Source organism: Alligator sinensis, unplaced genomic scaffold (genome assembly GCF_000455745.1).
Source record: "Alligator sinensis unplaced genomic scaffold, ASM45574v1 scaffold1044_1, whole genome shotgun sequence".
Classification (NCBI taxonomy): Eukaryota; Metazoa; Chordata; order Crocodylia; family Alligatoridae; genus Alligator; species Alligator sinensis.
In genome coordinates, this window is record NW_005842283.1 from 1594679 (window position 1) to 1609029 (window position 14351).

Consider the following 14351-nt stretch of genomic DNA (forward strand, 5'->3'; position numbering starts at 1 on the left):
GATGGGTCGGTTTCGACCTGGAAGGGTGTGGGAAGTGGGGTCCCACAGGGTTCGGTCCTTGGACCGATACTCTTTAATGTCTTCATCAGTGACTTGGACGAGGGAGTGAAATGTACTCTGTCCAAGTTTGCAGATGACACAAAGCTATGGGGAGAAGTGGACACGCCAGAGGGCAGGGAACAGCTGCAAGCAGATCTGGACAGGTTGGACAAGTGGGCAGAAAACAACAGAATGCAGTTCAACAAGGAGAAATGCAAAGTGCTGCACCTAGGGAGGAAAAATGTCCAGCACACCTACAGCCTAGGGAATGACCTGCTGGGAGGCACGGAAGTGGAAAGGGATCTTGGAGTCCTAGTGGACTCCAAGATGAATGAGAGTCGGCAGTGTGACGAAGCCATCAGAAAAGCTAAAGGCACTTTATCGTGCATCAGCAGATGCATGACGAACAGATCCAAGGAGGTGATACTTCCCCTCTATTGGGTGCTGGTCAGACCTCAGTTGGAGTACTGCGTGCAGTTCTGGGCGCCGCAATTCAAGAGGGATGCGGATAACCTGGAGAGGGTCCAGAGAAGGGCCACTCGTATGGTTAAGGGCCTGCAGACCAAGCCCTACGAGGAGAGACTAGAGAAACTGGACCTTTTCAGCCTCCGCAAGAGAAGGTTGAGAGGCGACCTTGTGGCTGCCTATAAGTTCATCACGGGGGCACAGAAGGGAATTGGTGAGTATTTATTCACCAAGGTGCCCCCAGGGGTTACAAGAAATAATGGCCACAAGCTAGCAGAGAGCAGATTTAGACTAGACATTAGGAAGAACTTCTTCACAGTTAGAGTGGCCAAAGTCTGGAACGGGCTCCCAAGGGAGGTGGTGCTCTCCCCTACCCTGGGGGTCTTCAAGAGGAGGTTAGATAAGCATCTAGATGGGGTCATCTAGACCCAGCACTCTTTCTTGTATATGCAGGGGGTCGGACTCGACGATCTATTGAGGTCCCTTCCGACCCTAACATCTATGAATCTAGGGAGAATAGATGGAAATAATCTGCCTACTGTGGGGTAGGCCACTAGTGGATGGCCTGTGGTGCCAATAACAGTCCTGTTGTTCCTTTTTACATAACAGTAAAGTTTTTCTTAACTCCAAAGTCTGTTTTGTTTTTGTTTTTTTTAAGCACAAATGTAAACTTATACTGACTGTTACACAACTTCAAGAGTTACTCCATTTTACAGTAGCTTATATTTAACTCAGTATTTTATATGTTACTACTTTAGAATCCCAGTTCTTTACCAGATTTCATGTTATGTGGGGTTTTATATTTTTCTTTTTTCGGATGAAATATTTGTTGATGGAAAATTCCAATTTGACAAAAACAATTTTTCACTGCAATATATATTACTATTAGTGAAACTTCATGCTTCATTCAGTTCTTCATTCAGAAGGGACTTATGCTTAGATCTCCCAGGTCCCATGGAAATGCCTTTCTCCTCCAAGCTTTTGGCTGCTTTGGGCTAGGGACAGACATTCAAAAAGCAGGAGCCTGAATTGATTCAACCTTTGCAGGTTAGTCTAATCCAGGGGTTGTCAGCCAGGGGTATGAGTACCCCCGGGGGTAATTTAGAAGGCCCTAGGAGGTGCTACCACCGCTCTGCATCTGGCTGCATGCCACCCCCTCCTCCCTGCTCTGCATCTGGCTGCACTCCATTCCCCCCCTCTACCCCTTGAGTCCGGCTGCCAGGGGTACACTGATCCAAAAAGGTTGTAAACCCCTGGTCTAACCTGCAGAGAGTAAACCAGTTTGCAACAGAACAGATATGCGGGCACATACCTGCAGTTGCTCAGGCTAGGAGCCAGGGGTGCTAGAGTATGCCCTTGGCTTCAGAGAAGCTATGGGGGGTGAGTGGGGGAGGGGGGCTGGCCAGTCTGGGCTTAACTAGCCAGAGAGGGGTTTAATTCCCCTCTCTCTCTATCCCACCAGTGGGGACCCGAGTCGGGTCTGCCAGTTGCTCCCCTCTCCTGCTGCAGCAGCAGGCACGGTGGCCCCTGAGTCAGATGGGGCAGGAGAAGGGGGGGCCCCTGCTGGCAGCTGGGTACCCCTACCTCCAGTGGCCGGGTGGGGGCATGGCCAGGTGCTGTAGGCTGGGTGGATCGGGCCTGCAGAGGGGCTTTGTCTGGCCCCCAGTGAGTCCCTCAGTCCCAACAGGCCAAAGTGCCAATCCCTGGGCACACAGCAGAGCTAGGACTGCTCTGTGGCAGGACTGCCTTTCTCAGCAGAGGAACATGGTAAAACTGAATAGAGTGAACCATCCTCGGCCACTTAGGCTCTTTCTTGTCAGTTGCCAGCAGCAACAAAACTTATATGCAAACATAGCAACAATTGCTTGTTTCGGCAAAGATGTAAACTAGTGATTCTCACCTAGGGAGCCGTGGCACTCTGGGGTGCCTTGAGATCTTTTCAAGGGGGTTCTACAAGTTGCCACACTATGTTTGTATTAAGTTTGCAAACATGATTCACAAAATAAATCCAAAGATTTCAAATATAATTCCATATAGTTGTGGTCTTTGAGTTCTTTGCAACAGAAAAACTGCTTTCTTCTTTTTCACTCCATTTTTTTTCAGTAGTTAAAAAAACAAACAAACCCCATGGCATTTTGCAAAGGGTGCTGTGAGTCTATCCAGAGGTGCCCAAAGTCTCAAAATATTGAGAACCGCTGGTGTAGATAAAATGTGAGGCATTTTCCCACAATCCTGTGCCTGATGGCTACTCTGAATAAATATTACTTATTAATTAAATGGAAATAAAATTCATTTGAATTCAAGTTTGTAGTATATGGTAGTGCATTACAAATAGAGACTGAATAATGCTAATGTGTTTCCTAGGAATACTGAAGAATGAGTCTGCTCCCGTTGACTCTTCACTTTATATGAATACTTGCATGTGGTTTGGTTTTGTTCCCCCCTTCCCCCCCCCCCACTCCCTGCTCCTCCATTTTAATGTTGCATTAAAGAAATGAATGCAAGTAGAATTGCCAAAAGATACCATGTCAATGTAGCTTTTAAAGAATTAGAATTACTTCTACTCTTGGAAAATATGCAGGTGGACCCACACCCACTCACATGAACACAATTTATAAAGATGACCAAATCCTCAGTTTATCTAAATCTAGGGATTTCCATTGATTTGTGCCAGCTGAGTATCTGATCTTGCATCTTCAATTTAGTTTAAGTAATATCTGGACCAAACAGTAATATGCTTGCTGTCATAAAACATGGACAAGCATTGTTGGCAATATGTATCAAGGGTGCTGAATAGCAATAACACAAGAAATGTACAGAAGATCATTAAACAGTTGTTGCTACACAGAATATTTAGTTACTTTCAGTAACTGTTTAGAAGTGGGAGTAGAGAGATCTAATGCGTGTTCTGGAGACATTTGATTAGCTTTTTTTTTTTTATCACTGAAGCATGCAGTCTGGAGTCTGGTAAAGGGAAAGATACCTGTCTTCAATACCATCACACCCTGCCCTCCAGCTGCCTGCCTGTTCATATTCCCACATCAGAGAGGACAAAACTGTCTACCGTGGTCACTAACAGGAACAGTTGAAACGCTGCTTCAAGGTTCATTTAGCTGCGTTCAGCTCACTGCTGGGAACTGAATGCTGGTTTGAAAATGAAAAGACTTTAATGAGTTGGGGGTCTTTATGGGACTGGTATTCTTGGCAGCGATTAACAGTAGGGGGTGTACAGAAGGTCAAAAGCTCTTCTTTTGAGGGGTCAGCAGAACATCCCTGTCTGATAAGATTAAACTAATGTGCCTTTTGGTGTTAATATCTAAAGCAGCAGGCTGCTGTAATGTGTTTGGGATGGCAGACACTGAAAAAGAACTGATGGTAATTTATTATAATAGAAAATGTCAGATGATTCAAACAAGTAATATTAAAGATATTTTTGACAGGCACGTGGGAAATGTTTGAACAACAATTAACACTAGAGCTATTTGTATGTTCTACAGCTGCATAAGTAATTGTTTGCATTTGTGTCCCAATGCATTGTTTTATATATAAATTCACTTCTTGACTGTGTTTCATTTGTCTTCTCTGCACTTATTAAATATATTAAATGTACGTTAGTCATCTGTGTTATTGTGGGTAATCTTTATGTCTGTATTTTAGTTCTCAGATTACTTTACTGGATATTTCAATGGACAGTACTGGCTTTGGTGGATATTTCTTGTACTTGGTAAGTCATAATCAAATACAAATTGTAGTTTGATGTGGTATTTCTGAAAGATGAAACAGTTGCTTGTGCATGTAAAAATTGAGTTCTGTAACATATTAAGTTGTTTCTTCATCTACTGAAAATCCTGTATGTTTTATTTCCATTACTACCACCAAATTCTCGGTTGCCCTGGTGTTACTGTGAGAGTTGCAAATTATTTTATTAACTTTCACATTAGAATTCTGTGCCAGATATAATTATAAGCAAAAATCAACAACATTTACAGCTGACCTAGGAGCAGAAAACTATGAAGCTGAACTTAGTTTTTTTTTACATTTATGCTTGTGTGTGAAAGTTGTTAATTTTCAGTATGTACATATGAAATTTGTACACATTTGTTCTTGGAGGTTCCTTAAATTTTAAGAGAGATGACTGATTTAAAAGAGATGACAGATACTATCATCTTTTATTTGAGTCATGATAACATCCTTTTTGCCTTTTGAAATGCACACTGCATTAATTATTACTCAGTCAGGCAAGGGAAAAGCTTCATGCTTTCTGATCACAGTGCTTCCGTTCAGTCACTTTTCAGAAGAAAACTATGCTTAGGTTCATGCTCAGAAGTTGTATACACTTCTAACTCTTGCTCCTTTGTCTCTGATTTCAATAACAGTGATGTCAAAAAATATTACTGTTGTAAATTTTTTTTTTTCTTACACAAATTTTCTAATTTGATACGAAACACAGTAGATGCTTTGATTTTACTTGAGGCTGTACTACTAATCCTATTTCCTGCTGTTTCCTAATTAGAGAAACAGTAACCTGTGATGAGGTTGATACAGTAGGTGGCACTCTTTCTCCGAGTCATTTCTGAGCCAATGACCTAGCAGCAAAATGTTAGGGAATCCTATGCTGGGAGTGAGAAGCATAACCGATCTTGACTATTTGTGATTCCTAGGAGTACAATGGCAATGTGCTTGCCACCTAAAACTTCCCTTACCCCTTAACTTAGGTATGAGGGTTTTCTTTGCTTTTTATCTTGAATTTGCTTTTCTTCTGTACCTGTGCACTGCATAGGGCCTGGAATCTGTGGGAATTGCAAGTGCTTAAAACTTTTCATCATCAGACCCCTTAAACAGCTTCTTATTCATCAATTCTGTTTCAGAGGTGGCTTTGTTTCAGCAGTAATGAAATAATTCTTTGCACATACATGTGTACATGCATGCCCGGGCCAATATGTTCAAATTTGTGTGGCTAACATTTGGCTTTTAAACCCAAGTAACAGTAGTGTTGTTTGTTAAAGGTACTGTGTACCTGTAGCTCATGCTGATCTCATTGGTCTGAATGGGAACTCAGAAACTTCACAGATCAGGCCTGTTTTATTTGGGAGTCAAACTTTAGACTCTGAATTACAACGTTTTCATGGTAGTTCATACTACAAATTTTATACTTTGGAATTCACTGGGATGAAAGGCACTGGTTGGCATTTAAACGCATAGAGCGATTAAGTGTCACCCTTTTTTATAGAAAATATTTTGACTGAAACGGGTCTGCTTGCATATTACAAACTTACAGATTGGAAGCTAAGCACTTTAGCTGTTATTTAATTCTGTATAAGAATTATTGCCAAGTAAAAATACTTGAGTGTGCTCAGTGTCAAGGAATGCTGTCAGAAGTTTCTTAATAGTGTTTTGAACACCTTCCTGATTAGACTACCTTTTTAGAATGTGGGTCCTAAATTTTTAAATACTTTGAAGATATAAAATAATCCATGTCCCCAATACATGAAGTAGAGTGACAAGAAAGAACATATTAATTTTAAAACCAGTAGATTAGCCAGCCATGATTGTTGAAGACTATAAGGCTAAGTTTCAACCCTGGAATAGTGGAACCGTGACTGAGCTTGGAATCTGCTTTCAGTGTACAGCCTCTTAAAGTACTACATTATTTACAATAGAAAGCACCTGACTCCTTGAATACTACCTGTCTTTCCACTCTGCTCTTGCAGTAGCCCTACATCTGGATGTGGAATCAGGTCACGTGTATGTGGCTGGGGGCTCAGGCAGCAAAACTGTACCAGATTGCCATAACATTCAGCTCAGTCACTGAGTGCATTTTACCTGAGCCTCAGAGGGCATTTATACACACAGTTTTTTTGGTCCCGCAACACGCCAGAGACCCACTGCTTTGGAGCAGTGTCATGTGCAGTTATATAAGTGGCGAAATGCATCTCAGCGTGCAGAAAATGGTGGTGGTGCACTTTTGAACTAAAGCACCTTCTGTGTTTTAGTTCAAAAGCACATCGCCACCATTTTTTCAGCACTGACGTGCGTTTCACTGCTTATACAACTGTAAGCGTTGCGACACTTGGTGCTTTTCAAAGTGTCTGGTGCTGTGGAGCTTGCATGTGTGAAAATGCCCAGAGATGGTAATCAGCTGCATCTTCCTGAGCCTTCATCTGGGTGAATGAGTTTTTGGTGTAGGTTTTTCCAATAACAACAAAAAAGAGCAAAAAGGGAAAACAGAGAAGATTTTGTGATGAGCTGGGATCCTGGTTTTCCGTTTCCCACAGAAAAACAGAGAAAACCACGGATTTTGCATTTTTATCAGAGAAAACACTGATTTTTCCCTTTTAGAAAAGAAACCCACGGATTTCCCCCTTTTGCAAAGAGCTCTGCAGGCTGGCTGAGTTCCAGCCTCCAGGAGCTGTTTGCAAAAGGGGCAGGGAAACCCAACTCTGCCTGGAGGGGAAGGGAGGGGGGAAGGGCAGGACCCAACATTCACACTTACCGGAGACTGCTTCAGGCTTATCCTTCTTGCTGGAGGTAAGTGGGGCTTCGGGGTTGCGGGGCAAGGCTGGAGGGGGAAGCTGGCTGGGGGCTAAAGAAGCGGGGAGGCTTGCAGCCAGCAAGGCACTCTGGCTGGGAGGGGGTGTGTGGCCTCCCTACTGGAGTGCTCGGCTGGCTGGAAATCCCCACCAATCCCAGCCAGCTGCAAACCTCCCTGCTCCCTCAGCCCCCAGCCAGCTTGGGTACTCCCTGGCCGGGCACTGTAGCTGGGAGGGAGGATTTGCAGCCAGCCCAAAGCAGCAGGGGTTTCCAACCAGCCGAGCACTCTGTAAACCCTGGGTTACAAACACAGTACTCCTCGCCATGCTGCCCTCCCCCAGGCTCTCCAGAGCGCAGTATGTGTGACTGGCATGTCAGGGCACAGTGGGGCCACACATGAAAACTGCCTGCTGCTCCCCTGGCCACACTTCCTCTGCTTGCACAGGGGCAGTGCACATCCGCCCTGCCTCTCCCGCACAGATCTGCGTGGCACAGGTCTCCCCTGCTCCACAGGAGTGCACACTGCCACTGGGAGCTAGCCCTGCCTATGCCTGCAGCAGGCAGCAGCAGAGGGGAGCCAGCTTGTGCTCCTGCTGTAGCAGCTGCTACCTTCCATTGGGGGCAGGGGACTGTGGACTGTGGCCCCATAGCCCTGGCAGCTGGGGGCCCCCTCCAGCAGGGCTGAGGGTGGGGTGAGGGACACCAGCAGAGCTGTGGTAGGCATTTAATTTTGACCACAGTTTTGGGGGTTTTTATCAGAGAATTTGTGGGGTTTTTTTGTTTGGTTTTTTTTTTAATGGCGGAAAACCAGGATCCCTGGTGATGAGAGAGAAACTGAGAATCCAGACAATGGGAAGAAAAATAGCGGAGCAATTGCGCTAACTGCACTGACATGTTACTTGATGGGATATAGGGAGAAGAATGCTTCCAGTCACTGTGGCTAGAAGTGGTTTTCAGTATTGCACAATAAAAAAAAAAAAAAAAATGTAATCCATTGGCATGTTGGCATCTTCAAGACAATTGCAAATAAATTGTATGCTCATGTGAGCGTACAACTCTGCATATTTAAATTTGATATACTTTAGAAAAAGGTGCATTTGGGTTGGTGAACTCTGTTGTTGTTGTTGTTGTTTTTGTTTTTTTAGGTTTTTTAAGTATTCCAAAAAAACTTACTAGATCTGAAGGAAAACAATCAGTTTGCACATAGGCATTGTCATTCTGGATCAGACCCAGAGTCTTCTCTAGTCCAGCATGCTATGTCTGACAGTGGGCAGCACCAGACCTGCTGAAGAAAAGGGCAAGAAACTGCAGATGTGGCATTAATATACTTCTGACACTTAAATCCAAACTGTTAAAGCCTTGAAACATAAGGAGTTATGTCCATTCTGTAACTTTTATTTCAATACTTACCATAATGTTAGTAGTGGTGGTGGTGGTGGTGGTAGTAGTAGTAGTAATGCCTTCTATTGATGAGATCCTCTGTAGCTCACATTTTTAAAAGGAGTTGTAAGTGTTATTACCCCACTTTATATATGAGCAAACTGAGGCATAGAGAGGTAAAATGATCTCCAAAGTTTGTCTATCAGACAAGTGGCAGGACTGCTGACTTCTGGTCAAGTTCTCTGTCTGTGCTATGCCACATTGCCTTCTCTTTTCTGGTTGACTCTTGTTCAAATAAATGTCCTGTGCATCTTTGAACTGATAAATTATTGCCATCAACAGTATCTTGTGATAGTGAGCTCTCTCATCTTCTTATACACTGACACTTGGAACAAGAACTTTCATATGATAACTATGTGTATTTGTATGGTGACTCCTTAAACTACTGTAGCTGAAAGCTGAGAGTGTGGTTAGTTTCCAGGTGATCTGCGGTGTGACCAAATAAAGTATGTACTTGTAACTCATGCTCCAGAGTGATTGTCCAATGTTGTCTTTCTTTAGTCTACTAGTATAAAAATACACCTGTCCAAATACTGAGGCACCGTTTATTTACATTTATTATTACCTGGCATGTTGGGTTTTTCCCTAACTGGCAACATATTTATACTCATCTACATGTATATATTTCTGGCTGTATTTCAGTATTCAAGTTGTCTTTTAAAACAGCAACAACTCATCCTGCTGTTGAGGCCTGTATTTGCTTAACCCTTTTTTTAAACGGAGTATTTTAAAACTGTATTTCAAGGATTTTGTCTGCTTTTAAAAATTGTTTAAGTTTAGTACAAATGATAGTCTTAAACCCGAGTCTAAATTAATTGTAAAATCTTTTGTGCTGTCGGAACTCTTGTATCTGTACATTGGGTGTAGGTAAACATCATGAGGTTAGGTTATATTCATAACCTCATAGATTGGGTTTTTGAAGGTCAAATTGTGTGCGCGCGCGCATGCGCACATTCTCTCAATTTTTTGCATTCTTTTAATGGGACGGTAAAAAAAATTCAAAATATTATACAACTAGATATTTTTGTACATTTATTTACCTGCATTTTTAATGCTTTCAGGCCTTCTCCTGTTTTTTCGAGGGTTTGTCAATTACCTTAAAGTCAGAAACATGTCTGAAAGTATGGCAGCTGCTCATAGGACAAGATTTTTTTTCTTGTACTAGAGGTAAGCAATTGTTATTTTATTGAGATAAATGTTAATTGTCCCAGGAGATAAATTCTGTTTTTTCTTGGTCAACAGATATTAACAGCCTAACATTTCCTTCAGGGAACATTAAGTTTTGGTCACCAAAACAATAAGTCTTTGTTGTATGCATGTTAAATGCTGTAACAATGAATTCTGTCTCCATTCTGAAGTATACTTCAGGAGCATCCAGAATTCTCCTCTTCTGACATTAAGAATTTTTTTTAAGTTAAAACTCTTTCTTTTGAAACTAATGTTCTAAGCAAATATAAGCTTAGAAATCAAGTTCACTTTGTATAAAGAGTAGTAGCTGCAGCTAATCAGGATATGGACATTAGCACACGAGAACTGATTGGCTCATCAGTCAACCTATTCTCAGCCAGTCAGGAAGCACTGATCTACCTGAATATTAAATCTGATTGACATTCACTCCTGAGGCCAGACTATCAGTGTATTGCCTGTTTTATATGAATGATTTAAGCTAATCACAAACCATAATTTTTATTATTTATGTAACAATGTACTTTATGTTCTTGTTTTAGTTGGCTAATCAGTTTGGCTTTTTGTCTCTTAAGTACTACTTAGCCATTATGTGGATTGTTGGCCTTTGCTGCATAATTTAACATGGGGAGATTTGTTTGATTTTAACACCATGATTCTATTTGAGTCCATAAATAATTACCATGCATTTTCATTATTTTGTGCACAGCTTTAAATGTTTAGTATTGGTTCTCAGTTTTATTTAATTTAAAAGCTGTATTTACTATAATAAGCAGACTTTCTTTTAACTTCTTTTTTCAAGATTGGCTACAGGATCAGTACGAAGTAACCAGCAACTCACTATTGGAAGTCTGAAAAAAAACAAAACAAAACAAAAATCCTGAGACAGTATTTGCCTAGAAAGGATGTGTCTTTTTATTTAAGACAGCAAAATCCACTTTAATGAACACCTAATGATAAATATGGAAAATCATTACTTCTGCTGTGCTTTTCAGTTCTTGATCATGGAATTAATCTGTTAAGTGAATAAAACTGTAATGTAATATGCTTTTATCATGTGCCATTTTGTCAAAACTATGCAGTAAGGTAAACTCTTAAATGATAACTGAAAAATATATTGCCTTTTAAGAAACAGCCTAAGTTAGCAACATCTACAGTGCAGTGTTCCCTTCGTTTTGTAGCAATAATATACATTTTATTTTCTGAGCAATAAAGTGGCCTCTTTAGAGTTAAGGAAAAATGTATAGTAAACTCCTGCATGAAAACATCTAATATGTATTTAATAAATTTAGATCATGTAGAACAAAATTTAATGTAGGAATAGAGCTTTCCAAATGCTGGGTGATTAAAAGTCTAATAGTATCTGGCTGACTTTGCCTCAAAAGGTGGATGCGAGGAAGATAGTGTAGTAGCATATGCTATTGGTCTTTCATCTCCTCAGGCTTGAAATTCTGGAATAGGATGAAAGATTAGGACCTTTATGTAACACCCACTGTAGACAATAAGAAACTTTCTATTGACTGGTCTATTAGCTTAAAGCATCTCTAACCATTACACAGTAGGAGCTACACAGACTCAAGAAGTTCTTCAAGAGCTAGACAGACTTGCCCAATATTTGTTCAAAGGTATTAAATATTTAATTGAAGTAATAACTACAAAGCAAATGTCAGCAAGCATAAGCGAACTGATATAGAGAAGATATTTTCTGTCCAGTAAAATGATTTCTAAATAAACAAATAAATGTTAGCTATTCTAAATACTGTAATATGAATAAATATTCCAAAAACAGAAGCCTTAAAAATATTTTGGATGGGTCTTTTCTGCCAGTTTCTCCTGTCATCCTGATTGGGAGAAAATTGATTTTGCTTTAAAAAAAAAAAAAAAAAAAAAAAAAAAAAAAAAAATGGTTTCCTGCTTTAACACTCACCTCAATTATCAGTGTTGCTTACAGTTAATCAATCTGATGAACTGAAGTACGATTCTTTCTTTATCTCTAGACTGCATCGACCAGACATTCCCTTCCTATACCAGTGTGAAATTTCCAGATGATCTGTAACTCTCCAATTTAATATGATAGAAGACTACTAAAAACAGAAGACAAATTAGTGAAGAAAAGATGCAGCTTCAAAAAGAATGACAGGGTGGTTTATGCTTAAGTCCCAGTTTTGTTCATTCACGTAAATATATAAAACATTGCCTTTTTGTTTTTGCACATTTGCTTATGTGCTAAGTAAAAGGATAGGACTGAAATAAAATCATACCCTACAATACAGCCTGTTAGTAGAGATTAAATACAGTCAGACTTGGTTAATCTGTGCTTGTTGTATCTTAAAGACTCAAGTGGTATCTTGTCTTACAGCATGTGTATACCACTGACTTGTTGATCTGAAGTTTAGTTCAGTAAAATTTGAAATATACTGATTCAGATTAACCAGTTCAAACAGTTAGTTAGTGTTTATGTAATTTAGATTAATGATTGTGCAACATAGAACACTTGTTAAAGTTTACAAAAATTTGCAAATCCTCATTATTATAAGTGTTTAATGATCAGCATTTTATCAAACTCAGACCAACTTAGTAGTTTGTTTAAAAATGAAATACCACTTTGAGCCCCCATGTAAATATCTATGCATAAATTACTGTTTAGATTGTTTCTTAGGAGTGATGTCAAAATTATATTTGTAACCATAGTATTTCTCATTCACTTTAAATTATGTTTACTCATAATATGAACAATATATGTTTTGTTAATTTGGACATTAAAGTTATAGTTTTATTTTTGGTATAATTCTTTGAGGGTAGAAGGTATTGAATGTCCATTTGAACAGCAGGTTATTCTCTGCATGATTTGAGTAACTAATTTGGACCCAATCCTGAAAACCCTTGGTTATGCAAATGACTCTTTCTTCTGTAGATAGCTCCATTGAAAGAGACAGATCTACTTCCAGTCAGCAAAGATTGCTAAGGTTGGGTCCTAGGCCCTTTTTATGTAAATAGGTCTCTGCTCCAGCAACAGCTTTGCAGATCAGGTCCCTGTTTAATTACATTAACCTTTGTATTTACCAAATGTTCTGTTTGCTATTACCCTGAAATCCACTTTGAGTTTCTCAAATGGTGCTTACAGGTATCTCACCATGCTTAATTTAGAAAAAATGACTTCAGTCTTTCAAAAAAATGTAGATCCGACTTAAAATTGTAATACATGTATGTAGGGGGAGGGGGGTGTTTTTCCCCTTCATCAGTCTTTTATTTTAAAACTAACAGCAAAAAAATAAAACCAATGCACTCTTACTAGTATTCACTTAACAGTAATAGTATTATGTTTTTAAAGGTATCATCTCTTTAGGGGTGCATTCTACTGTTCATAAACAAACATAATTCCCTGCAATAGTTGTAAGAGATATGCCTTGCCAGGATAGGAGAATAGACCTCTTAATCCTTTACTACAACTGGAATCTCAGTGACAACCAGTAATCAACATATTTTGCTTTGTGGGAGGGCAGAATCCTCCTTTTTTTTTTTTTTAATTTGAATTTTTTTTAATACTAACATAAAAAAAAATGAGATTTTTGTTGTCTTTAAACTAGTAATGCTTTATTCAATTTTGTATTTACGCTGAATGTTTAAAAAATGCATATGTAAACAGGTCACATAGTTTATTGTTCTTAATTTGCATAGTTAATAAAAAAGGTAAACAATTATAAACTAATACTTCTGGGAAACCTCCCTTTCCCGGGCTTTTCTGGAAAAAATAAAAGAAATAAAATGATTATGTTTAATAGTTGTTTTGCATTTCCCTCTGAATTTCATCTGTGTTTTTATACTTTTTTCATTTATTGTCCTTCTGCCAGAGAAGAGCAATGTGTAAGACCCTTGCTTTTTTTAGTTTTTGCACCTTACATTAGAGAATTTCATGCTGCAGTATTCTGCTGCAATTGACTAACATGGAATTACATGCAAATGATATTGCTAACTTGCTCCCCCTATTTTTCCTCCTTTTTTCATCCCATGTTTTATTACTCAAAACTTTTACTGTGTTGACATTTTAACTTTTTAGTATAAATGTGAAATGTATGTAATGCTGATTTTCCTTTTTAAATTTACCAAGTTCAGCTAGAACAGTAAATACCAATTTTCCCATGTTAAATATCAATCTTCTGCTTGATTTTTTTTTTCTCTGTTTAGTACATTTTGCGGTACCATTTTCACATTTTGCGGTACCATTTTTCCTACATGAATTATTTCCAGGCTAACTTCGAAGCATTCTTCTTCATTCTGACATGAAGAATGTATATGGCGAAGACATACATCTTATCTGTTCCTCTTTAGTAGATGCAGCACTTTGGTAGCCTGAAATCTCATCAGTGGGAGGAAGGGAATTGGCACATTATTTCAAAGACTCTGCAATCTATTCCAGATGTGTCAAGTGCCGCATATTTTCCTTGCTATTTCCTGTGAGTTTGGTTAGGAGCAGCTGCTTCGGTGGTTTAGAAACACCTGGCCAGCTTTGCTTTGTGTGGTAGTTGGAAAACAAACCCTAGTATCACTATGAGGTTGACTGTAAACAGATTTTTTTTCTATGAATTGCAAACAGAACTTTGAAGTTGGGGAAAAAAAAAATCTATTAAATTTGAGTAATTGCCCAAATCCAATTTATGTAAGCTTTCCTCTTGCTTGTCTCCTTTATCCGG

The 14351-nt window shown here is 39.4% G+C and overlaps 1 protein-coding gene across 2 annotated transcripts in view; it reads left to right on the forward strand.

Annotated features, from left to right (window-relative positions):
• Positions 1-13441, forward strand: part of NDFIP2 (Nedd4 family interacting protein 2) — a 45670-nt gene extending 32229 nt beyond the window's left edge. For both annotated transcript variants that reach the window (XM_025209322.1, XM_025209323.1), the window contains exons 6-8: positions 4162-4228; positions 9537-9642; positions 10463-13441. In XM_025209322.1, the coding sequence (XP_025065107.1) occupies positions 4162-4228; positions 9537-9640 (171 nt within the window). In that variant the 3' untranslated portion in view covers positions 9641-9642; positions 10463-13441. The remainder of the gene's footprint in view (positions 1-4161; positions 4229-9536; positions 9643-10462) is intronic.
• The last annotated feature ends 910 nt before the right edge of the window (positions 13442-14351 follow it).